Source organism: Manis pentadactyla, chromosome 4 (assembly GCF_030020395.1).
Source record: "Manis pentadactyla isolate mManPen7 chromosome 4, mManPen7.hap1, whole genome shotgun sequence".
Taxonomy (NCBI): Eukaryota; Metazoa; Chordata; class Mammalia; order Pholidota; family Manidae; genus Manis; species Manis pentadactyla.
In genome coordinates this window covers 140,071,472-140,096,796 of record NC_080022.1, presented here as the reverse complement: position 1 = coordinate 140,096,796, position 25,325 = coordinate 140,071,472, and the positions used below count along the sequence as shown (strand labels likewise).

At 56.1% G+C, this 25,325-nt stretch overlaps 1 protein-coding gene across 3 annotated transcripts; it reads right to left on the bottom strand.

The window, feature by feature from the left end:
- Positions 1 to 220: 220 nt before the first annotated feature.
- CLUH (clustered mitochondria homolog) lies at positions 221 to 20,488 on the bottom strand. Of its 3 annotated transcripts, none has more exons than XM_036906125.2 (26): positions 20,226 to 20,488; positions 13,392 to 13,594; positions 12,335 to 12,506; positions 11,244 to 11,387; positions 10,924 to 11,048; positions 10,672 to 10,826; positions 10,468 to 10,593; positions 10,033 to 10,180; positions 9,725 to 9,817; positions 8,221 to 8,915; positions 7,335 to 7,558; positions 7,039 to 7,140; positions 6,806 to 6,906; positions 5,879 to 6,031; positions 5,726 to 5,788; positions 5,379 to 5,623; positions 5,037 to 5,121; positions 4,729 to 4,882; positions 4,509 to 4,648; positions 3,603 to 3,683; positions 3,398 to 3,523; positions 3,194 to 3,315; positions 2,847 to 2,940; positions 2,628 to 2,762; positions 2,471 to 2,544; positions 221 to 1,703 (listed from the first exon to the last, which is right to left on the bottom strand). In XM_036906125.2, the coding sequence occupies exons 1-26, from the start codon at positions 20,323 to 20,325 to the stop codon at positions 1,517 to 1,519; spliced, it is 4,047 nt and encodes a 1,348-aa protein (XP_036762020.2). In that variant the 5' UTR covers positions 20,326 to 20,488; the 3' UTR covers positions 221 to 1,516. The 3 variants fall into 3 exon arrangements, with proteins under 3 accessions (XP_036762020.2, XP_036762019.2, XP_057357026.1); XM_036906124.2 differs by having other exon boundaries at positions 7,039 to 7,143; positions 20,226 to 20,486; XM_057501043.1 differs by lacking the exons at positions 221 to 1,703; positions 20,226 to 20,488 and adding an exon at positions 1,710 to 2,176 and having other exon boundaries at positions 7,039 to 7,143.
- Positions 20,489 to 25,325: the final 4,837 nt, after the last annotated feature.

Genomic DNA, 25,325 nt, shown 5'->3' with positions numbered 1-25,325 from the left:
GCAACGTGACATTTGTGTGCCACCCTAGTGACTGGCAACTGGGTAAACCCTAGCTGGGTGCTTGTGACGTTACTACCTTTCCTCCCATTTAAGTGTTACAAGGGTAACAAATTTGACCTAATTTAATACACATTCATGTGCTTTAAACTCACTGGTAATGTTTCTGGCAACAGCCCTCAACTGAATGAGACTGGTACAGAACACACAGGAGAGGCTGGGACAGCAGGTTTCAAAAACTCACTTTATTCCAATGTGAAATGAAGACGTGATGGTTTAAAAACAAGAAAAAGTTCTTGATCAACTGTGGGGATGGATTGCTTGCTAGCTCATACCCACTCCCTTTGAAACAAGGTGTTTGGACAGACCATTTCCATAAGCAGCTTCCCGCAAAGGCCCCACCCGGAAGCAGCTCCCTCCAGTTCACAAGAGTGGCACTCCTCCCTGACCCATCAGGGCTCGAACAGCAGGCCCAGAGAAGCTGCACAGGCAGGCAGGCGAGGGAGTAGCCAGGGCCTGTGGGAGCTACCTTCCATGCAGGCCCCACTGCCATTCAAGAGCCGCTCTCTGAAGGTGCTTGTGTGGCAAGGACCAGGTAGGGAGCTAGGCTCCACAGCCAAGTGACAAACACTCCTGTATGTGGTAACATCCCCCCCCAGGATTCATGATTCAGCCCTGGTTCTAGCTCCTCACCCACCCCACCCACACTGTGCGTTAGGCAGCTCAGGTTAAAACGGGGAGGATACATTCACTGCCCCCAAGGCTATCCCCAGCTGGGGTGCAGGGAGTGGGAGGCAGTGCCTCCTGTAGGACCTGAGGGCAGACGGGTGGAGGCTGGGCACCGGACTGTGTGGGGAGCCACTGCGGCCCACCCTCTTCCCCAACCCCAGCACAGCTGGGCCAGTCTGTTACCATTGTAAAGCTGCCAAAGCTCTCACCGCGCCACGAGGTTAAAGTGCACCAGACCTTCCAGCTCTGCCACCAATTTACTACCCCACATCCAGGACACAGGAAAGCTCCCCTCTCTTGGCTTCACACCTGGACTTTAAGCCAGGTCAGGCCCTGGGGCACTGTCAGCAAAAGCGCCATGTGTTCAAACACAAATGACCTGAGAAATCTCATCTGCACGTCATCCACCCAGAACTGACTTGGGGCTATGTACAAGTTAGGGAAGACGGACGGGACACTCACAGGCATGGCACACTCGCACACACCTTCTGGAGGGTGGGGGGCCTGAGAAGGCACCTGCTCCCCTAGCTGGGAACTGATGCCCACACACTCCATTCACAGGTCTTCAATTAGGCCTCTGCATCATATATTCACTGAACCAGTGCAAAAACATTTTTCGTGGGGCAGGCAGGCCAGGCTGGGGTCCCAAGAAGATACGGGGGTGGATTGGGGTTGGAAGCGTGGAAGAAGAGGGAGTTGCTTCCTCTCCCGATCTGCAGGGCGTGCCCCCTTCTCCTGGAGTCTGGATCACTGGGTAATGGGGCAGCTGACTGTCCGTCTGTCTCCCTTTCTACCCCTGCAAGCTTGGGGAAGAAGGGTCCTTGGTAGCCTGGGGCTGGGAGGCCGCATCCCTGGGGGGCCCTGCTGGCTCAGGTTCGGTGGCCATGGGCTCCTCAGCCTTATCCCTGTTTTTGGTGGCTTCCTGGAGCTGGTGCCGCCGCGCCACCTCGGCTTTCAGATTCTCCAAGTCTTTTTGGCTGAGTAAAAGGACAGGGATGAAGGGTGGATGTCAGAGCAGTCCTGGGCCCTCCATCACCTTCCTGGCTTGGCTTAAACTCAAACGTGGGATAAGATCAGGCGGTGCTTTGTGTGGTGAGAGACGTGTGGAACATGTGCTTCCCCCCAAAGCAGACAGGGCCTAAAGTGCTGAAAAAGTAAGAACCCTGTGCACTTGACAAAAGCCTCCAGTGAAGGCCTGGCCTCCACCCGGACTCCACCCTGCTCCAATCTGCTGCACTGGGCTGCCTCCCCACAGCAAAAACAGGAGTGCAGCAGGGGTGCCACACACACAGGTACACGGTCCACACCCTCACCCCTGCTTGACCAAACCATGACCCACACTGGAGGGAGGGAGAGCAAAAGGCTCATGAAGGCAGTGCTGTTTAAAAGAGCCATGCTGGAAGCCTCGGGTCTGCGTGTAAGGAACATCCCAACCTAGAATAGCAGGAGGCTGGAGAAAGAATGAAGCCACTTATCATGTACTGATATGGAAGGATTGTTCGCCTATTAAATGTAGGGGGCGGGAAATCTCTACATGCACAGTTTGCTATAGTTTTTTTGGGAAACAAAGATTACAGATATGTTTGCTCACTTATGCACAGAGTAGTTCCAGAGGGACTCCCAAAGAACCTCTCACTGCTCGCCCTTTTCAATGTTGAGCTATGTCAGTGTATTATATATTTTTATAAAAAACAGAAGGCCAACTTACAAGTGGGTGTGGGGCACGGTGGGGGAGATGCCTCACCTGAGAGGAATGAAGAGGATGCCATTGATGACGTTGAGCTGTTCCAAGACACTGGCCATGCTGGGGGCTGTGAACTGAGGTGTGGCAGGGAAGTGAGCCAGCGAGCGGGTGCCCAGAGGCTGGGGTGCAGGCCACCCAGCTCCACCGGGGGACGTACCTTGAGAGGTGGGATGTTGGCACTGGAGCCGTTACGGTAGATTTCATTCATGGTGCGCTGCAGGGCCACGGCCTGCTGGGTCAGGCACTTGAGGTACTCGGAGCTCTCCTTGGTCTTCTCGTGGTCCTCGCCCAGCTGCAGGGGCAGGAGCACCAGGGCAGAAGCAGTGAGGGCTGCTCCTGATCCAGCCCCAGCCCCTCAGCCCCTGCCTTGGCCCACCTGGGTCTTATAGATGGTATAGCCTTCCTTTTCGTGCTGCAGGGCCGACCGGAACTCGGCTTTGCTCTCATAGACCCGAGCAACAAGGTGGTGGCTGCAAGGAGGTGCACAGAGGGAAGGAGTGACATGAGAGGGTCGGGGCAGTGGGGTCTGAAGGGTGTGCAGACTCGTCTAGATCCCACTCTGGAATCCACCCAAGGGAATGAACAAGTCTAGGACTCAGAGAAGAGCCAGCTGTTTAGAGAAACTTCCTCAGTAGTCAGATGGAAACCAGAGTGCGGGATCCTATGCCCACCCTCAACCCGTGGCCCTGGGCATCGGAGCCCCCTAGCCCAGTGCAGCCTCACCTGAGGGCCACCTTGAGGGACCTGGGCCCATGGTACTTGGTGCTGACGGCCAGCGCATTCTCCAGGAAGCGTAGCGACAGGTCATACTCCATCACTCCATGCAGCACCAGCCCGATGTTGTTCTGGGTGCAGTCAGGAAGGCTCTGGTCAGCCCTCCCTGCCCTGGAACGGAAGCCAGTCCCGCTGTCCCTCCCCAGCACTCACGTCCAGCAGAGCCATCTCAGGGTGGTCTTCCCCGAACACGAGCAGTGTGAGGTAGCGGGCACGGTACAGCAGGCTCAGGGCTGTGGAGAGCTGGCTGCTGGCAAAGCAGTAGAGGGCCAGGTGCATCTGCGGGGACAGACAAGTCAGGCCAGGGCAGCCGCAGGTCCCCCCCCCCGTGCACACCCTGCCCCCGATGGCTGCTCACGTATTCCTGGATGGTGTTGGGGTGCTCGATGCCCATCACTCGCTCACTCATCAGCACTGCCTTCTGCTGGTTACTCAGAGCCTGGGAGAGTGGGGGGTTGTCATCCCAGGGTGGGTACCACCTGACACCAAGTCCGCCTGGCCCATTAGTGGCCCCCACAGCAGCTCAAGCTCATCACCTCTGGCTGCAATTTGTTTTTACTTGGCACAAAGGCAGCAGAGAAGTGGTCCAAATTTAGCTGTTGTAACCATGAAAGGCTATGCCCCATTACTTTTTTAAAAAAACTTGTCTCACGCCTTCTAACAAAATCTATGCAGATATAGAAAAATTTTTAATTGTGCTAAGAATAAATATTAATAAAAAAGTACACACAGACAAAAGAAATAGTCCCTGTGGTTGAAGGAGAATGGGAACATGGCCCCTGGGTGCCACCACTCACACACCACCCCCGGCAGGTGGGCACCACCAAGCCATGCAGTGAATGGTTAAAGACAACAGCAGAGATGTTCCTCCCAACTTCACGTGGCACTTACAAGTACTAGGTACTGTGAGTCTCAGGGTTTACCCTTCCGGACACCCCCCCACCACCACCATGAAGGGAGGCCCTGCCATCACCACCCTTTGTCCATAGGCATGGTAGTTCTCCTAAGGACATGGTTTCGAGTGGCAGAGGGAATAAAGCTCAGGCAGAGCAAGCAACTCCCCAGGGTCTCCCTGGTCTCCTCCTTGCGTCCCTTAGGTCAGTAGCATCCGAGGCCCCCCGGAGCTCTAGGTTCGAAGGCCAAACACCCCTGCCTGCTGCCGCAGGGGTGGACACAGCCCCAGCCACCTCGCTCACCATCCCCCAGTGCCAGGCCAGGCTCCGTGGCCTCTGCTGACACAGCCCAGAGGGTGCTCAAGGCCCACCTCGGCATAGTCGCCCATAATGTAGTGGAGACGGGCAAGGAGGCGCAAGCAGGCGCAGATCTCCACGTGCATGGCTCCGTACACGTTGTTAAACAGGTTCAGGGCCTCACTGATGAGCTCGCAGCCCTCCTTCAGGAAGCCTGCAGGGCACCCCCAAGGGTGGCAAAGTCAGGGCTGGGCGGTGGGACCCACCTACCCCCAGCCGCACCTGGCCACGCACCCTGCTGTACTTTGGCCTGCCCGCTCTGGAAGAAGTGGAAGGCATCCGAGGCCTTTGGGTTGATGTGCTTGACCACGGGGAAGATGTTCAGCACATCCTCTTCAGTGAAGGCAGGCTTGTGGCGGCTGTCGAAGCTGTACTCCTTCAGTAGGACCTGAGGGACACAGCCCAACGCCACCAGGCAGCCTCAGTCCCAGGATCAAATGGCCAGCACCTCCCAACCTAGCACCAGGTGAGAGAAAGGCACCTCCCACCCACCGTGGCCCTGGGGGGAGCTACTGCACAGAAGGCCACCGAGCCACACCCACCTGGATTCCGGTTTTTAGGGAGATCTCCCGCAGCAGCGTTATCTTCTGCAGCCCATAGGACTCTACGGCCTGATCCACGGTCTCACTGGGGGAAAAGGGCAGGTGGGACCGAACAGAACAGTACCCACCTCTACCCCAACCTGAGCTCCAAGGCCAGATGCCACCCTCAGCCACTCCCACCATCAAGCCAGGACTTAATTCACCAATAGCTCCCTCCCATCCCTTCTTCCCAAAACAAGCAGTCCTCCACGGCTCCCTCCTTTCCCCTCCCAGGCCTATGTTGTCAGAGGACCCTGATGCTGTCTAAGAGCCCACCATGCCCCTGCCTTGCTGCTCACGCACCACTCAAGGCTGAAGTCAAAATAGTTCTTGGCCTCCTGGCAGATGTTCTTCCAAAGCTCCTGGGGGGTCATGACAGCCCAGGCTGTGTTATCTGCCGCCCCAGGAGGCCGGTTTCTCCTCCTCCTGTTCCTCTTCTTGGAGACCAGCTCATCAGCTGGCAGGTGGGCCACAGGGTTAGGATAGGAACTCAGGAAGCAGTTCAGGAAGTGGCTGATGGCAGCTGAGAGGCCTGAGAGCTCCACTCCCTGCAGAGGCAGTTGGACCGAAGTCACAAGGGCCCTCGGGCCCCAACCCAGTACTCTTCCTCAACAGCCCACACTACCCAGGCTGCACAGGAGCAGAGGTACCTGTAAGTATGTCTTGAAGATGTGCTTGGCAGAGCGGGTAATGAGCTCTCCGATACCGATTTTCTGCAAGGGTTCAGAGAGGGAGGTTTTGCTTGGGCCCCAGGCCTCCGTCCCAGCCCTGCCATCTCATGGCCCAACCTGAGCACCACTCACATAGATGTGGTCCAGCTGGTCTCGGGCTGGGCTCCGGAGCACCAGGTCCAGCACCTTGCCCAGGTAGCGCATATTGATGCCTCGCTGGCGCATCACCTCGGCCAGCGTAGCCCCATCCATGGGCAACACCACATGGTCTGTGCAGTCCTTCACCTGTGGGCTGCAGAAGGTAAGACCCCCCAGGCCCAAACTCTCGGCCTCGTCCCACCCGGGGTCTTCCTGGGGCGGCCTGCGCTCTCCTGAGGCCCTGAGAGGAGGGGACTAAGGCTCCAGCTCCCAGCTGGGAAGAGGGAAGGAGACAAAGTAGCAAAGACCTGAGAACTTGCCCTTCAGGCTTCTACATGAGCCACAGGAAAAAGGGATAGCTGTCACCCTGTGACCAACAGGCCCCCCGGGGGGAAGCCCCAGAGGTGATGAACCAACAGAGCCGGAGGTGGCACAGGCTCCCCATGACCACGTGGGGAGGAGAAGAGGTGACCACTCAAGGGCCACAGCTTGCTGAGCCTTGGAGGAATTGGGTAGGGCGCAGGGCAGCTCTGAGATCTGAAACAAGCATGCCAGCTGACCGTGGGGCTGCCCTAGGAAGCAACTCCCAAGAGGCCTACACAGGACCCTCCCCACCTTTCCCCAGTGCCCTGACCTCCCATATCAGCCATCCCATCACGGAGGGGCTCAGAGGACCAGACCCCCAGCAGCTAGCCTGCACGGAGGGCACAGCCTGGGCCTGACGCCTCCCTGGGCTGCTGGGTCGCAGCCCCATCCACACCACCGGGACAAGCACTCTGCCCTGCCTGCCTCGCAAGTCAGCGGGTCTAAGGAATTCACTCCTGTGAACGTTCCACAAGCTTCCGAAGTCACAGACAGTAAGGCCCCAGGGCCTATGCCAGTACCCTCCATGCAGCCCCCCACCTGCAGCCCCTCCCTCACCAAGCCAGGGATCTGGCAGGAGAGCAGGAAGGCAGCAGCATCTTTCAGCAGCTGCTTCTGGTCCCGAACTTCCTCCTGGCAAGATTCAGGGAAGCGAACCCCTATAGGAGGAGGGAAGGCAGAGGCTTGAGCCAGGTGGAAGGCGGGGGGCAAGATAGCACCTGTCTGACCCCCAGCACCAGTGCCTCAGGATGAGCCCCAGAGTTCTCTGCCCGCCCTGCCCCACCCCTTGCCTGGTGAGAAGATGTCAGGGTTGAAGCGAACGTCGAAGGCTGTGCTGCTGACGGAGCCAACAGCCTTGCACGCGTTGCGGATCACCTCCCGGCTCCGAGGGTCTGCTGTGGAGACATGGTCCACTAGAAGGTAGCCCTACTGCTCCACTGGTAGGGCGCGGCTGCCCCGAGCCTCCCCCTAGTTCCTAGAAGAGAGATGGGCCAGCCTCCCTCGGAGCTGGGCCGTGAACCACCCTAGGCCAGTGCCAGCTGCCAGAACAGGCCTAGCGCCCCCCTGGCATCCACAGGGGTCCCACCTGTCCCGTCGTCTGAGGCAATGGTCTCTGCCAGCTCCTTCACCTTGGCCAGGCCGCTAGCGCTGCCGCCCTCCTCCTCACTTCCTGCCTCAGGTCCTGGAGGTTCTTCAGGCTTGGGCTCCGAGGAGGGGGGGCCGCCGTTTTCCAGTGAGGTGGGCGTCTCCATCTTGCTGGCTTTCTGCTGCATGAGCTGCAGGGCAGCCAGCTTCATGAAGAGGAGGTACCTGGAGCACAGCAGATGGGGCAGAGCAGGGGCTGGGAGAGGGTCACCCAGGAGCTTCTCCTCCTGCCAGCTACTCGGACCAGGGTCTGCCCGGGCTCCTGGCCCTCTGGGGTTAAGGAACTATAGGCTGGACACACTGCCAGCTGGGGGCATACCCTGCCCAGTGTACAAATGTCACGCATGCATGCACGTGCCACCCACAACCCTACCAGGCAGCAGCCAGTTACAGTGAATCCCAATATCTCCCAACAGGGAAGAGTACCCCTGGGGTAAGGGGGTGGCTCACCATGCAGGCCAGGGCTCTCAAGAGTGACAGGAACCCCACTGGCATTTTGAGAGGGAGAATTATTTGTGGTGGGGGACATCTGGTATGGCTGCCTCCCAAGTACTAACCACGTGTCAGCCCTACACCTCTGCCCAGCCCCTGGCGCTGGGACTCAGCAGATCACTACATGCTGCATGCTAGAGGGAAGAGCATCACCGGGCTCAGAGCCACTGGTCCAGCTGCTTGCTAGTTTCTGCTGGGGGCCTGCCGCCATGGTAACTGGGGCTGGGGCTGGGGCTGGGGCTGGAACGCGTGGCCAGAGCTGGCTGTGCACTTTCCAAAGCCTCTCCTCCAGGATGGGCCCCCAGAACCGGGTGCTGGTAGGCCTCGGCCCTCACCTGTGCTCTACGAAGGCGTCCACCAGCTCCTGGCGCAGGCAGCAGAGCTTGTGCCGGTGGGTGCGGGGGAAGCCGGCGCGCGTGCACTCCTCGGGCAGTGCCTCGCCAGGCACGGGCAGGAAGTTGAGGTCGGGGGGGAAGGTGCGCAACAGGTCGAGGATATAGTGGCGCCCGTCGTTGCCAATGATGCCCTTGCACTCCACGGAGGAGCAGAGCTCCACCTCCTCATCACGGTCGTTGAGCACCCGGTGCCTCAGGATCTTGAGGGGCCGACTCGTGCGTTCCAGCAGCTCCAGGTATCGAGGGTGTGACATCACTGTCTTGCCAAAGTCAATGGAGCCATAGATAACGCTCTGCTCCTGGTCCCGCTCCAGGATGCCGGGTATGATGGACTGGGCCGTGACGCGGTAGCCGCGGTAATCCACCACCACTGTGCCCAGTGTGTACAGCCCCTCCACGTCCACTGCATTGTATGTGCGCACGCCGTTCAGGTCATTGGTGGGCGCTACATAGGCCGCCACATCCCCACCAAAGTCCTTGTAGTGGTCACGGACGTCAAAGCCAAGGCTGAAGAAGATATTATTCCAGATGAACATCTGCATCTTGGTCTCCTCGCTGGGGTTGATGGCCATCACGTTGCCATCAATGACTGCCATGGCACCCCGCGTGGCTGCTGCTGTGAAGTCACTGTGCACCTGGGAAGGGCCCAAAGTTGGGAGGGTGAGAGAGGCCCTATCCACGGAGCCTGGCTGAGTCCCCCCAGATGGTGGAGGCAAAAGCAGGCGGCCTTGGGGGCCAGGGGGACTCTAACCTCAGTTTCCTTACATTTGGAAAAGGGCATGAAATCTGTTTCTTGAAAAAAACATACCCAGAGAGAGAGTAGAGCTTAGTGATTAACGAGGAGTGGAAGGGCTGGGGCAGGTTTGGGGTTCACCAACTATGCACCAGGTGAACTTGGCCTGGTCATCTCTCAGACCTGTTTTCTGGGCTATAAAGCAATCATGACAGAAGCACCGGTCTGTACAAGGTGTCCGAAGGTCACCGCAGATAGTGCCTATGACGCACTGGACACAGCGCCTGGCCAGATTATTACCCCAAACACTTACATCTTATTTTTGTCACTATCACCTGTAGGTGAAAATTAGGGGAAATTTTAAACTTTTTTTGAACACCCTATTTTTCCCCATCTATCCCAATAAAAGTACTAACATCACCACAGCAGGGCACGTGTGCCTGGGTGAGGGCCCCATGGTGGACAGTGGAGTGGGGAGCCTGGAACAGACTCTGTCACTCAGCCCACAGTGGAGGCAAGGTCCACCCCCTGCTAGTGGACTCCAAGTCTGAGAGAGGCCAGAGAAAGGAACTGGGGTGGTCTGCCGCCGCAGGGAGGAGGAAAGCTAGCAGAACAGCCTCAGGGTGCCCTTGCTGGCCCTCCCCTGCTTTCCTCCCATCTGCAAGAGACCCAGCTGGCAGGTGGCAGGCAGGCCCCCAGGGCCATGCGCACCTTGAATACGGCTCTTTCTCTCAGGAGCCGCTCAGGCAGGTTCTTGCGGGGCAGTTCCCTTGTTGTCTGCAGCTCCTCGTTCCAGTCCCGGGTCTGCAGAGGGACCAAGAGGGACACACTGGCTCAACCCATACCCCTCAACTTGCTCTGGGCAGCTCCTTTCTCCATCTCCTCGCGGACAGCCCCACAGGGTCCCAAATGAGCAAGAAAGGCAGATGAGCCTCCAGGGAGGCACACAGAACTGGGCCCAGTACCCACCCAGAGGGGGAGGGAGGTGCCCCGAGAGGGCAGGGCCAGGCTGCAGGCACCTGTCCGGGAATGTGCTCCTCATAGCCCAGCCTTGAGGTATAGGCATCCTCAGCACGCACACAGTCCATGGCGTGCTCTGCCTGGGGGGCTGTCCAGCTGTACACCTGGAACGGGGTGGCAATCCTCTCGAACGGGTGGCGCTGGACCCTGTGGCAGGCAGAGGGAGGGAGATGGGGCAGCCTACCAAGCTCAAAGCCCTGCCCTGGGCTCCTTCTCTGAGGTCCCTAAGACCCTGTCCCGGAAAATCCACAGTAGCAAAGGGGCACCTCTCCCAGGCCTGCTGTCTCAGGGCCCGGCTGATAGTTCCCTAGAGGGAGGCTCCGGGATGGCTTGGGGCACAGCTTCTTTGGGCAGAAGTAGAGTTCAGGCTGCGTGGCTCACGCCATCCCCTGGGGTTGAGACATGAGGCAGAAGTGGGCAAAGGCACTCACTACCTTTTCTTCTGCAGCACAGCGAAGTTCTTTTTGAAGGTCGGGCTGATTTGGTTGAGCAGCTCCACCAGGGAATGGCTGAGGAAGCGGGGGCTGGCTGGCTTGGGGTTGAAGTGATACGCTGTGGACCTGCGGACGTGGAAGGAGTCACCTGGGTGCCTCCAGTGGTTGTCCATAGACCCCGAACAGGCAGACATGGGGACTCACTGGTTCAGGTAAAAGCCCCGTGTGGACGCCGTGATGCTGACTTGCCGGTCCTCAGCCGTGATCACAAACAGGTACATGAGGTCACCGTGCATCTTGCGGTTCCCAGGGGGTGGGTTCCAGCCACTCATGGTGAGCACTTTCAGGCACTGCAGGGGCTGCAGGAATGGCCAAGTGTGAGTGGGCCAGGCCTCCTGGTGTGGCGGCCCCCACCCCTCTGGAGACCTGCTCCCTGGTTCTGCTCCAGAGTCCCACCTTCCAGTCACGGTTCTGGGGCTGCAGGGGACACAACGGCCGCTCCCGGCTCCCCGGAAGGATGTGCTCAGGTGGTGTGCAGTCAATGGGGTCCATCTCCAGGCCTTTCTTCCGCTTCCCACTGTCTGAGGGACCCGAGGCTGGTGGTCAGCACAGGGCCACCCAGGGGCCATCCATCTCCCTACCTAAATGGGCCTGTCTGGGTGCCTCCAGCCCCACCCCCTCCCGATGGGAAGGCCTGGCCCTCAGCCCCTTCACCAGCCCCCAGCCAACTCTCTCCTGGCTTCCCTGCCCAGCCCCAGGTTCTGTGCCCTCCGCACCTCCCAGGTCACCATCAGTAAAGACACTCAGGAAGGACAAGGAGTTGCAGTCAACCCCGTTGAAAGCATCGGACGGGTCCAGGCTCTTGAGCAGGTCTCGGACGTGGCGCACATGGATCCGGGCCTCCCGCACCGTGTATGGCTCTATCAGGAGGGGGAGGGCGGGGCGTTACCAGACCACCTAGTGGTTTGCCTTGGTGCTACCATGGATAGTCCTGATTTTCAATTTTAAGCTTCAATTTACAAATTCCATTATTTACACATAAGCTGGAGCTCTGGTTATAATGTTCTCCTTCCTGCTAGTGGGCAGGGATCCTTGTTTGCAAGTATCTTCTGCCAGAGGGCACAAAAAATGCCCATGGAGTGCACACTGGCCTTAGGGAACCTGCCAAAAGCCCCCGCTTTCTGTTCATAGGCGTCAGGGGGAGACAGGCCTGCAGAGCAGCTGGGCTCCCAGGGCTCAGTCCTGCTCTCCAGGGGCAGTCCTCACTGAGTACTCATCAGGACCCAAAACTGCTGCACCACCTCTCACTGTGTTTCAGGAAACATTAATGGGGACTCTTGCTCAGGGAAGAGAGAGGCAGGAGAGGCTCTGCAATTAAGTCTGGGCACACACTTTTCCCACATTTGCTCTCAACAAGCCACCTGCCCAGAACCACTGATCTGCTTCTCCCCAGGGAACCCAAGTTCACAGGAGCTTCTACGTTACAGCCAAATCAACCTCACCACACCAGCTGATCATTCCACACTGGGCCTGACTTCCCTCCTCAGGAGCTGTGAAAATTTAGTTTTCTTACGAGACTTAATTTTATCTCAACAGAATTTGATTGGGCTGATTTCAAGCCCTTGCTTGGTACTGCCTTTTTATTTTCTTTTTAAGTCACTCTGCTCTTTAGACCATCAAATTGAAGGATACGTATGTGATGGCCTGAGAAGCAGAACTATTCTCCAATCTTGCCTCCACAAGTTCAACACTGCTCTGAGCCTCCATGTGCCCGCGTGACACAGGGACACCAGTGAGGGCGGGTGAAATGCCACCTAGCCCTGCCTCCATGCCCTCCTCTGGCGGGCTGCCCAACTTCCAGACACACCTTCCACCACGCGTAGCACCGAGCCCTCCTGCAGCCCCTCGACACTGCGCAGCTCTGAGAAGTGGTCCAGCATGTTGCCGTCCAGATGCAACGAGAAGCAAGTGCGGTGACATGTGTCTTCACGGTCCATGAGCACCTGGTGGATCTCCTGTACCATCTCCTGGGGGGACACCTGCCAGGGAGAAGGCCCTGACCACCCTGATGAGGACACACCCCTCTCCTCAGCCCAAAGCACCTGGGTCCCTAGGATCAAAGTCCAAATTACTCAGTTTCCCCACTTTTTGGCTTTTAAACTCTAGGCCCTGCCCTTACACACCACACCCATCTGCACGTGTGCACATACACACATGTATGCAGGACAGGGGCTGGTCCAGCTACACTCAGATTTAAACTATCCCTGCAGACCAAGAGGAAGCCCTGAGCAGGGCAGCAGGAGAACAATCAGGGAGAGGGAGCTCCTTTCTATTTGCCAGAGGGGAGCCACTCGATTCATGACTCAGTGAATAAAAGCACACAGACCTTAAAAAAATAAAGAACAAGGGAGAGAAAATAACAATCTTGCCTCTTCCCTTGCCCAATGCCAAGGTCCCCAAGACAAATGGCTTCTCCCTTCTAGAAGGGGCACTCTGGGGCCTAAGCCTGTACACACAGAGGACACAAGAGGGCCTTGCCTGGTTCCCCCAACCAGTCACCAGTTTGCAAGAACTCTGGGTTGCTGTGCTCTTGGAGGCCACCCAACGCCACCCTCCCTCCATTCAGGCAGATGGTTAAACCATGGTGAGCGAAAGGTGACTCACCCGAGGGCACAGAGCAGAATGCTTGGGACCTCAGCAGCACCCAGCCACTACCATACCTCTCCCCAAATAGGGCTTTCAGTCCCAGCTGGGAGATGTCTCCTAGCACTGCAGAAATGACCTGAACCTGGACTCTCATGTCCACCATCCCAGTTTAGTGACCTTGAGCGAGGCACAGGACCTCAACCCTGCTTACAACGTGGGCTAAGACGGGCAAGGGCAAGGCTTGGGCCCTCGTCCCCAGCACACTTCTCCCTCCTCACCTGCAGGGAGAAGGGCTCAATCCCTGGGGCCAGGATCTTCACAGAAAAGCCTGTGTCCTGAATGACAATGACTTCCTGTCCAGGGGTCTCCTCTCCCGGCTCGGCCTCCTCCAGCCCATTTTCCCGCGGCGGTTCGGCAGCCCCCTCCTCCTTCTTGAGGCTCTCCGGGCAGTCTCCATTCAACAGCATGACTGACGGCAGGTCTGAGAGTGATGAGAAAGGAGCTGTCGGGTGGGCCACATGCCTCACCCCCACCAACCCTCGGGCCCAGGCCCTATGGAACAGCATCCAAATGTCCTCCCAAAACTCAGCCCTCACCCAAACTCCACAGTCCCACCTCACCGTGGGCACAGACTCCCCGTGGCCCTGGCCACCTGCAGACCATTGTCTTCTCCCTTCCCATCTGCTCCTCAGTCCACCAGCCTGGCTTCCATCTGAGCACACCACCCAAACCACTCTCCCCAGAGTCACCAATGCCACCCTGAGGGCCAAGCCAAGGGTCCTCTCTAGTCTTAAGGCGTCTGGCCCGCCGCAGCTCCCTCCCTCCTCTCCTGATAGATGCTGATGCTCTTGTTCCTGCTCTCCAGCGCCCTCCTCCCCCAGCGGTCCCAGCTGTGGGTTCCTGGGTGCCAGCCTCTTCTCATTCTCATCTCACCCTCACCCATGACTTCAAATGCCCCCCCACCTTGCAGCTCATGTGGCCAATCAGGCCTCGCTCGAGCTTTTCAACGTGTGGCACCACCACCAAAGCATCCTGTCAGCATGGAATTCATCTTCCTCCACAAGCCAGCCCCTGCTCTGAGTGCCTCCACCCCCATCCACCCATCCGAATCTCCAAACTGGCCACAGGACCCAGCCTCTGTAGCCACGGCCCTCGTGCAGGCCACTGCCCCCATTTCAAGAACCACTTAGAACCTTGCTAACACTCCCCACTGCTTACAAGACCCAAGAGTCTCAGGCCACCCCTCAGGCAGCAGCCTGAAGCCCACCTACACCCAACTACTCAGATGCCTGAGAGCAGGCTCCCTTCCCTCCCACCTCTCTGCTTTTATTTATGCTGCCCTCAATACACCATTCCACTGGGCAAACTCCTACTCACCCACCAAGGCCTAGGTGACATAAACCGCCTTGTCTAAAGCCTGTCCAAATGAGCTCTGACAGCAGAAGTACTGCTTCCCCACTGTCCCCAGAGACACGGTGACCATCCAGAGCACTGTTCTGCTGCACTCTGGGTGGCTGCTCACACTGACAGCTCTATCTTCCCCTGTCTTGAAGGCACCCAACAGAAAGGCACTGAATTAATGATTTTGTTATTGCCAATGTGGGGTTAAGTCCAATATTCATGAACAGCACCCAACTCATATGCTGTGGGGAGAGGGTGAACAGATGAGAAAACCTTCCACTTCTACCCAGGCACTAGGGGGAACAAAGGAGAGTCCCCTTGCTGTTGTGGGGAGCACAGGACCCCCTCACAGAAATCCTCCAGCAAAACACAAGGCCTGCCTGGATGCCCATTTGGCCCACAAGGCATTCCCACCCAGGATCTGCCTGGCAGCCAAGCTGGCCCCTTGCTTGTCTGGGAACTCCAGACAGTTCAGCTCAGCCAGCCCTGCTCCAGACCCCAGCCTGTCCCACCTAGACCCGCACAGCTATTAGGTAAGTAAGAAGAGAGCATGCATTTCCCCGGGCTTTGTGAGCCCTACCCTAACACCCCCAAAAACATGAGCAGTGGCCTTGGAAAAAGAGATAAGCCAGCACAGAAGGGCATGCCAGGGAACGTGGACAGAAGCCACTCCCTCTTCCCTGTGTCCCCTCAACTTAGTGATAAGCAGGACTGCTGGGAGCTCAGATACAGTCTCCTCCTCCTCCTCCTCCCCAAAAAGGATGTCTGAGGCCCAGAAAAGTTAAAAAATGTTGCCCCAAGGTCAAGAGTGGACCACCATATCACCACACTGCCCTCAATCCTGGCTGCTGTAGACTTTCAATGACTGACAGCAGCCCTGTCCCCAGCACACCTCTCCAAACCTGAAGTCAAACCCCCAAGAACCACAAGGACACGCAAGGATCTCTCTCTCCAATGAGCCTACAGCCCCAGGCAGGGCAACCCCAAGCCCCTCAAGAGCAAGCAGCCAGCTCCAAAAGGAGAACCTGGCCAGCTATATGACAAAACATGGGGCGGGGAGAAGGATGGTGGTTTGTCAGCTTTCAAAAGGCAGCAAGAGTCATGGCAGATATGAGGCGGCACTTCCCCCAACTAGGTCCTTGAGAAAGGCTGTGCAGGCTGGCAAGCCCCCAGGATGAGGACAGATACGGGAGGGGCCCCCACCCAATACGGAGCAGCAGCTTCGAAGTCTGAGAGCCCAAAAGTCGGAAGTCAAGAGACCCAGACAGGCTCCCTGAGCCAAGGATGGGGAGGACAGGAAGGAGAGCAGGGGGGACACAGCCAGGATGGCCAAAGATCCCACCCGCCTGCTCCAGCCCGGGGGGCCTGCCCAGAGGCACCTGGGAGCCAGGCTCCCACCCCAGGGGCACCCAATCCCCTATCAGGTTTCAAAGGAATGTGGCTAGTTCCCAAGAGTCTCCACTCCCCCAGGATACCGGGCCCTGCCCTCCTGCTTCCTCTGAGGAGCCATGAAGGTCTCCCTACCACTGGATTAAGGTCAATCGACCTTCCCACGAGAGGCTGGCCACCTGGCCCACTGCCCCCACAACCCACCTGGTGTGGTTGGCCGCTGACCTCTCCTGGGCTCTGGAGTCTCGGGACCATCATGGCAGCGAGGCAGCCAGCTCTCCAGCCCGGCACTGTCTGTGTCCCTTGTTCCAGCCTCTGCCACTACCCTTGCCCCCACGCAGCTGGTCAGCCCAGGGCTGGAGCTGTGGCTGGCTTCGGGTTTCAGTGGGGCCAGGCCTGCCGGAGCAGCCCCAAGAAGGGCACACTCCCCCTGCCTCGCATCCTGCTCAAGGTCGGCCAGAAGGACAGCTGTGGGCCAGGAGGCCCAGGTCGCTCCAGGACCCCAAATGGAACTGCTACCAACGCTCAGACTCATCTCCCTGTACCAACCAGAAAGGGAGTCACTGCTGGCAAAGCCATTAGGGGGGCTTGGGGTACCTGGGCCCCTCACAAATGGGCTGACAGGGGCAGGGCCCAGCAAAGGGGTCCTCTCCTCGGCTCCGGTTCCAGTGAAGGTGGGCAGGACTGCTTCAGCCAGCTGCTGCACAAACCCGGGCCCAGGCCATGACGTAGCTGCCCCCTGTCCAGCAATCCCAGACACTGAGCACCCTGCCTGTCTCCTGGGTCAAGTGGCTGACTGAGGCCTCTGGCTCATGCTGCCCCCTGCAGGTGACCTGGCAGCTCTCCCTTTCCGGAGAGTCACTGGTTCTGGAGAGAGGGGGGATGGGTCCCCTCTCTCCAGAGGACAACTGCACCCGTGCCCCAGGCCTCCAGCTCCACCAAGAAGCTGGCAAGCTGTCTTCCCAGCAGCCTCTGCGCTGCCAGGAGACAACCAAGCTCTCCCCCAGGGAAAACGGAGCTGGCAGCAGGAGGCCGAAGGCCGTTCGGCTGTGGAGAAGGAACATGCCCAGCCTCGCCAGGGCGCCTTCCCAGGGCCTCTGACTTGTTGCCAGGGCCCAGACAGGACTGCTCCGGCATCCATACTAACCAGGGTGGAGGCGGGGAGGCAGGCTCACTACAGGCCCCCTCCACTCCAGTCCAATCTTGTCCCAGACAGCCCTGATGGCCCAGCACAGAGCAGGCCCTCCGCCTCCCCACAGCCCCCACCAAGGGTTCCTGCCTGCACACACTGACCAGATGGTCCAATGGGCCAGGTGCAGGCAGAGCTCCCCTTATCCTGCCTCTCTACCCCGAACATGCCCTAACCCTCTGGAGAAGGGGTGGGGCAGAGCAGCCTGGCAATGACCCCTCAATAGCAGTGACAACCACCTCCATTCTGGTTGCCGGAAAAGCGGTGCTCGCTCTAGGCCCAGTCCACAGCAGGTCCCTTCCAGCCCTGCTCTATCAGCTTGACCAGCCCAACTCACTTAAGGAAACTGAGGCTCCAGAAGGCTAGAAAGCCAGCTGTCCAAGGCCTCAGAAGTGACAGGCAGCCAAACCAGGTCAAGCAAACTGCAGGTCCATCAAATGCCCGAGCCCATGCCTCTGAGCGCCACTCCCCCGGGCAGCAGCACCCACCAGGCTCACAGTACTCCCTCCCTCTTCCAGACCTAAGGACTCAGCCCAGAAGGCAGATCAGGCTCCCACCACAGGATCAAGCCTCTATAGCCCTGGGCCAGCATCCCCTCCACTCATAGCCCAAGAGGCACCTCTGAGGATGTGGGCTTTCAGGAAAGGGAAAAAAGGTGGTCCTCTGTAGAATGGGAAGGGGTTGCCCAAATAGCACTGCATATCCCTGCCCTGGCCTGGGTGCATGAAGACCCCATGGGCAGCAGAAAGCAGGAATTAGAAAAGGAACTCAGGCCACCCTGGGTGGCCTCTGTGTGCCTACCCTAGCTTGGCATGGCTTCACTCTGTAGATTGTGCCAGGGCCACACCCCACCCGAGTCAAGGCCTCAGCAGGTGAGGCTGCACAGGAAGTAAGGCCCCAAAAGACACACTATCCCATCCCAGGAACCCAGGGCTTCAAGGGAAATGGGTGGGAGCAGGCAGGCAGCCTATGGAAGACCCCAGTGATATGGGCACCTCTGTTTGCCTCCTTTCTGTTACCCACCCCAGGCCAGAAGCAGGTCTGCAGGGTCTGGGGGTAATCCCATGATCCTTGAACTGCTCTACTCAGACCTACCCAAGAGAAGAGTTTAAGAATTGTTAGGGAGCCCCCCTAAGCCCCCAAACTCTTCCGCCATCTGCCAGCCCTCTTCTTCACTCTGGGCCCCAACTCCAGGGAGCCCTCCCCTGGGCAGAAGGAACTCGACACACCACTGTGAACTTGAAAAACCTGCCTGTTCTCTTAACCCTAAAAGTAGCTTTCTTCCTAAGAAGGTAACTGACCCTTGCCCAGCCACCAAAAGGCCTGTATTACCTCCTCAAGGGAACTGGAGAGCCTTCCAGAGCTGGGTCCTGAGGGTGAGAGCCTGCTGGGGGTCGACATTAAGTTCCCCCTCCTTTTGAATAGATTCAGGTTGGCTGTAATTCAAGTCCTAGCTATCTATACTAGCTTCCCAAAGATGTAAGGAGCCAAAGTCCCACTAGGATGTTCCCACTTTTCCTGAAATGAAGAGCTGTGTACCCTTCCCTGACCCAGGTTGCCCCAGACAGAGCTTCTCAGCATAGAGCTGGGATGGGCCTTTGCTCAGGTCCTCAGAGAGGTCCTCCCACACTCTCCCCTCCTCAGCCCCCATGTTCTCAGCTAACATGCCTGTCCCCACTTCCTCTGGGACAGGTCTGGGCAGCCTTGGCATGCTGGCCGTGAGCTGGAAATCCAAATGCTCCCAACAGCTAAATCGCTGTGTGACCTTGGACAAGTCGCTTCATCTAAGTGCCTGCTAAGAGAAGGGAAATCAGCCAGCTCTGACCTCCTCTTATCTAGCCTGCCCACTGATTCAGAGCCACATCAGGACACGGCATGGCAAGCTGGAGTCATCAGCATCTATCATTCTGCCCAAACCTTGGCCTCACCTAGGCAATCAGCAAAGCTGCCACAGTGCCTATCCCCTACCATAAGGCAACCTGGCTGTGACAGGTTACAGAGTTAGAAAGCCCACATAACACTTTTCCCATCCTGACTCACTGAAGCTGGGAAGGGAGATGAAAGCAACAAATTCTGACTGAGAAGAGCTGGGGGCAGTGGGAGATACGGGTAAGTTCTGCACTCCCACTGCCACCCAGGACAGAGAGGTGCCACATTCTAGTCCTGGGGCTCTGGGAAACATCTGGAGAGATGACAACTGAAGACCTGGGAAGGGGCTTACAGTCTCACAGTCAGAGTCTGAGATGTGACGGAAGGAGCAACGGCAATTAAGGAGGGCCGGGAAGAAATGGAAAGCAGCAGGCCTCACCCCAGAAAAGCTATAGCCACTCCCAAAGCCACTGCCACACAGTCCCCATGGGGGAGAGCTGGGAGCTGCACTCCACACCGATGACCTTTGCCTTAAAAACAGCAACTCTGCGCTGATCCACTTTTCGCAATAAGGCGGGTTAATGATCAAGTTCTGGCACAAACACATCCTCCTGCCAAGGAGTTTGGCTTTGCCCCCATACACAGGCAGACCCTCAGATCTGCCGACCAGGCCAATACTTAAGGCAGAGAACAGAGCCTGAAAACCTGCGGTTAAAGTCTTGCCTCTGGGAATGAACCAGAGAAGCCCTCTCACAATACACACCCACCCCCAACTCGCGTTCTTCCCACAGGAATGATCTGAAGCTTCCACAGGGAAGTCCCAAGTTGAGCCTTACTCTTAGGGCTGCAGCCCTGTGCACAGGGAATGTTTGGGATCCTGACTCGGAGTATGCCTGACGGAGCAAGTACCAGTGATCCCAGTCCGGAGGGCTCCCCATGTCCCCGCGCGGAAGGGGTGGAGCCGCCGAATCCATCCGTCTGCAGCGACGCCGCACCCCGAAACCGCGTGTGCGCGCACGTGTCCCCGCGATCTGGCGCGCGTGTGCCCGCCGCTGCTGCCCTCCGCGGGACCCCACGTGCGAAGCCCAGGCCGCAGCCGGGGGCGACAGTGAAGGTGACCTTCAGGGTGGGGGCGGCCCGGTGACATGCAACCGAGCCGGTGAGGAGGAAAGACGGCGGTCCCAGCGCAACCCCGAACCCACTCGCCCTCTCGGTCCGGTCCAGCATCGCCTCCCGGCTGCCCGCTGGCCCCGGCCCCGCTCACCGGCCGCTCCCGGCCGCCCTTTGCTACCGGTCTGCGAGCTGGGTTCCCGGGCGCTATCGGCCGGGGCGGCCGCCGGCAACTCGTCCGTTTTGATGACCATGGCAGCGGGAGCGGACGTCCGGCTCAGCTGTCCACGCCGCTCGCCGCGCCACTAACCCAAGTGCCCTGCGCGCCGCGGCCGCTGCGGGAAGGACGGAGTCACCGGCCCACGTGGTGCGCGTTGTAGCCTTTGACCCCTCCGCCGCTACCCTGCCCCGCCCTCGCGCCCGGCCCGGCCCACGGAGGCCCGCTAAGGACAAAACGCATCGCGCCTCGTTGGCCGTCCACCAACGCAGTGACTTTCCCGAACGCCTTAAAGGAAACGTACCCTGATTCTGGGGAGAGGGAGGCTTCGGGCCGACCGTTGAGGGGCGGGGCTGCGGAGAGACGTCCTTGCGGTTCGCTGCCGGTTGGGCGGGCTGACCTTGGGTGGAGACTCTTCTAGGACTGCCATTGCTAGCCTTCCCCTCCCCCAATGGCCTGTGCTTCCTACCGCGTATCTGCCAAATGAACATGCGGTCTCTAATCTGCGGAGTTAGTGTGACCCTCAGCGCCCGCTCACCAACTTGCACTTTCCCGCCGAAGGGGTGGAGCTGGGGTGCTCCTGGCTTTTGGAAGGAGTGGAGGACAGCCTAGGGCGTGGTCACTAGAGGCGGGAGTGGTAGATGGCTAATTGGGGATGAAGTGTCAGAAATGAACCCACCTAACTTTGTCCTGAGTTACAATGGGCTGTTCTCTACCAGCAGCCTCGACACCCCATTACCAGGTGGGTCCTCACTTTTTAGGTGGTACGTTATCCCCGTTTTACACGGGAGGAAGCTGAGAACAAGGTCACACAGCAAGTAGAGTTGGGTCAGGCTAAATACACAGCCAGAACACTTTACAGTCTTCATATTTTCAGATGTTTGGGGTTTGATAGGGACTGAGAAGTGAGGTCAGAGAGTGGTGCCCAGAATCCTAGTGAGCTAAGTTCTCCAAGTGTAATGGGGAGGGTCTTCCGTGCACAGGCCCAGGAAGCCACTGGGAAGCACTTAAGACATATTCCTGACATTTGCCAGGATCTGATGGGAATTGGGAAGCTGAAGCTGCAGAGGTGGGTTAGGGACTCCTAAAATTGCGACGAAAAATGAACTTTGTCTTGGTGTATAGATGGTGGGAGCCGGTGCCAACCAAAGACTTTAAGCATTTAAGCAGTGAGAAGGGAAGTGAGAAATGTTCTGGCGGCTGTGACGGGGATAAAGGAAACTGAGTGAGACTAGGGGTAGATCAGTTAGGACTCTTGCACGAGAAACCTGGAAATCAAGGTAAGACCTGACTACTGGGTGTACATTGAAGGCGGGCAGTCCGGGTGGCACATGAACCTAATAGTGGATTGGACTGGAAATCTGCATCCAGCAACCTCTACCTTGTCTCAGTAACCTTGAGCAACTCGCTTGACTTTCACTACAGGGAATCTCTGTCAAATAAAAACACCCATCTGTCTAGCCTTTCATCTAGCTGTTGGGAGGAGATAGTGATCATCAAAGCAATTTAGGTAGTGTAAAAAACTCAGTGATTCACTCAGTCTTCAAGCACAGCTTACAGGAGCTCAGTGCTGCAAGAAGACCAGGGATGAACCAGACCCAGTCCCTGCCAGAAGTTTCAGTCTGGTGGATGAAGTGAGACGTGCCCAGCAATTTCATGTCCAAGGTTGCAGAAAAGAGCCTTTAAAGAAGGCTGCTCTGCAAGGCAGGCAGTCAGAGAAGGCTTCTGGAAAGACGCTGCTCTGAACTGAGCTTTGAAGAATAAGAATTTTAATGAGCCAGTCAGAGGAATATCTGTGTCTGTCCACAGACACAGAAGGAGGGACTCTGGAAATTTATTCACTCAGTTATTTTTTTAAGTATTTTAACTTTATTTTAAATAGGTAATACATTCACATGGTTCAAACTTTAAAAAGTACAAAAAGGTAGACAGTGAAATCTCTCACCTGCCCCAGCCACATACCTTCTCTCCCTAAGGTTTCCAGTTCTTTTATATTCTTTTACAGATGTTCTTTGCATATGAGTGTGTGTGTGCATATATGTATCTTTTTTTCTCTTTAATTACACAAACGGGCCCATACCTGCTATTCTTTACCCTGATTTTTTTACTTAACATTATATTCTGGAAATTGTTCCATATCAGCACACAAAGAGATTCCTGGTTCCTTTTATTCCATTACGTGGTTGTACCACAATCCTTTTAAACAGTTTCTGACCGCTGGGTACTTAGTTTATATCTATGAAACTCAGGGAATTTGGAAAATTGTACCTAGTCTAGTGTAGCTGAAGTTGTAAGCCCTCTCCATGTTGGTAATATTATTCATAACCAGAAGCAAAACTCAGTTTTAACACTGGGAGCAGCAGGCCTGGTGATGGGTAAACAGATACACACCAAAAACATCATCCTCTAACCACTTCTCTGCAGTCTGGTGGTCTGACCTGCAATCACATATTAAGCAGACTTTCTTGCTTTCAAACTGCCCTCACCAATCCATTTTCATCATTGTCTTAACAGCAACTACTCTTAAAACTTACCTCAGCTGTTTCCCCCTTTGCCTGTACATTGGGCTGTGTTAAAGGTTAAAGTGACCATATAACTTATCATCCAAACAACGACACTACTAAGAGTCAAAGTGGACACTATTAATAATGACACTGGGACAACAGGGATATAAACTGAGACTGTCTTGGCCCAACAGGGATGTCTGGTTCTCAGGTAACGAGTCCAGTTGCTAGACTTGGGGGCTTCTTGAAGGCAAGGCCCATACCTTATTTATCTGGGTATCCCCAGCATCTTCCCAGAGCCCTATGTGTGATAGACCTAATGCACATTTGCTGGTGGAAGGGATGACTCAGAGGTAGGAAGTACCAAGCAGTCCTTTTGAGGGCTGTACAGGATGCTGAGGTGGGAGCATTTCTAGCAGCCCAGGGGTTCACCTTTGGCCCCCATCATTATTTAAAGTATCTGGGGTTTCCTTGCAGATATCCCTTTCGTGTACTGTGTGCTTTGACCTTTGTATCCACAGTTTCAGATCATTTCTCTGATGCCTGACTGAAACCCACCAGGCTGAGCTCTTGGGAGGTACCAGCCCATACCATGCCCTGGCCTTCCTCCCTAGTCCCCTTCATGGCCAAGGCTGTGAGTACCTACTGGTCAGCATGGCTGTTGGTGACCAGTCTGCCCATAGGCCTAGTGACTAACCAGTCTCAGCTGACTTAGAACCTGCCACTTGGCTTCTATGGATCCCCATCCCCTTTCCCTAGCAGGTTCCTGTTACACAGTCCCCATCCTCAGGGCTGCCTGGGTGGCAATCCTGAGCACCTCAGTTTCCCCATCTTTAGGGCCCCTGGGTAAAGGTGCTAAGTAAGTAGAAAGGTTTATTGAAGCTGAGACCTAGTCTACATAAAATTAGCCCACTTAAAGCCTCCCACTTCCCTAATTATTGTTATGATGGATACACCCACTCAGCTGAGCTGTCTTATTTCCCCCTCTCCTTTTCAGAGTTCCCAAGGAGAAGAGGTAAACAGGAACCCAAACCCCTGGATTGCAGGAGGGAGACCCCTATTTCACTGGCTTAACTCTAGGGACTCGTAAGAGAGGAAATGCTCTGCCTCCCTCAACCCTAAACCTGTATGGGCAGGACTGCCAGGAGGGAAAGGATGACAGCAAAATGCCCTGTGCCTCAGTCTCCCCATCCATAAAATGAAGTGGTTGCATAGATGATCTCCGAGTTATGCAGGGCTGACATGGCACATCTTCACCCTGCACTGTGACTCTGGGCTCGGCTCAGCCTTGCACCCCCAGGGGTTCTGTAGGGGGACCCTAAATAAAGCCAGTTGTTTCTCTTCCTTCCCGTTCTCTCCTTTTTCTCAAATTGAACATGGAACTCCAGAATCCTGGGCAGATGTTTATCCAGGGCTGGGCAATGCTTTCCAGGCTTCCCTGGTCCTGGCTCAAACCTGATGCCCAGAGGCTGGAGCAAGGAATTGAGGTAAGGCCACCCAGGCCTGGCTGCCTGCTCCATCTAAGCAACTGGGTAAGAACCAATACATGTGACTGCAAGTCTAGCTCCATCCCTGACTTCTTGTGTCCTTGAGTAAGTCATTTTAAGTCATTTATCTTTTCTCGATGCCAACTGCCCTGGGAGAAGTGTCATGAGGCAGATGTGGAAGCCAATCCCAGATCTACAAAGTCCAGCTGAGATATCACTGTCTGTTGAACTCCTTCTTAGTCCTGACAGCTAGAAGTGGTCACTCTCTCCCTAGAGCTCTGACAATATTTTATTCAATGCATTTTATTAGTTGGGGTCTACTTGTTTCTCCCCCACTAACCCTTTATTCTTGGATATCATCAGGACTCTTGGGGTTAGCAAGGCACTAAAACATAACTCAAAATAGCTTTAAAAGTTGTGTCACAAATTGGAGGAGACTAAGGAAAAAATAACTAAATGCAGTAGGATCCAAGATAGAACACCTGGTACAGAAAAAACACTAGTGAAAAAACTGGTGAAATTCTTCCCACCATATCCCAGAATCTGCTATTCCCCAAACCACTTCCCAGTTACTTTTCAGTAATCTTCCCTGAAGGAGCCAGGACAGTATGGCCTACTGTTTAGTGTATCTATTATTTCTGGCCTTTAAAATGTAACTTCCTTGTCTTGCCGTTTTAAACTTTGTTTTTATTTTTTCTTGTTGCATTTTATTCAACTGTTCAGGTATTTAGTCCCCCTTTTATATTTACTTTTTTTCTTTTTTTTTTTTGGTTTCTGTTCTAGGGTATTCCTCCAGAAGCAAAGAGCAAAATTTTACTGTTTGATGTGCCCCGAGAAATTCTAATTGTAATTTTTAATTCCAGACGTGCGTTTAATCACTGTCTCTTCATTTTAAGACTTTTAATATAAGTGTCATTTTAAAAGAACCCTCAAACTATTGCTTGTGTTTGTGTTTCGTATTCCATGATTTTAATACAGTATCGGGGTTGAGGTGGATGGGGCAGGCACCCGATGCCTCGAAGAGCTGTTTGTCAAATTTTGAAGAC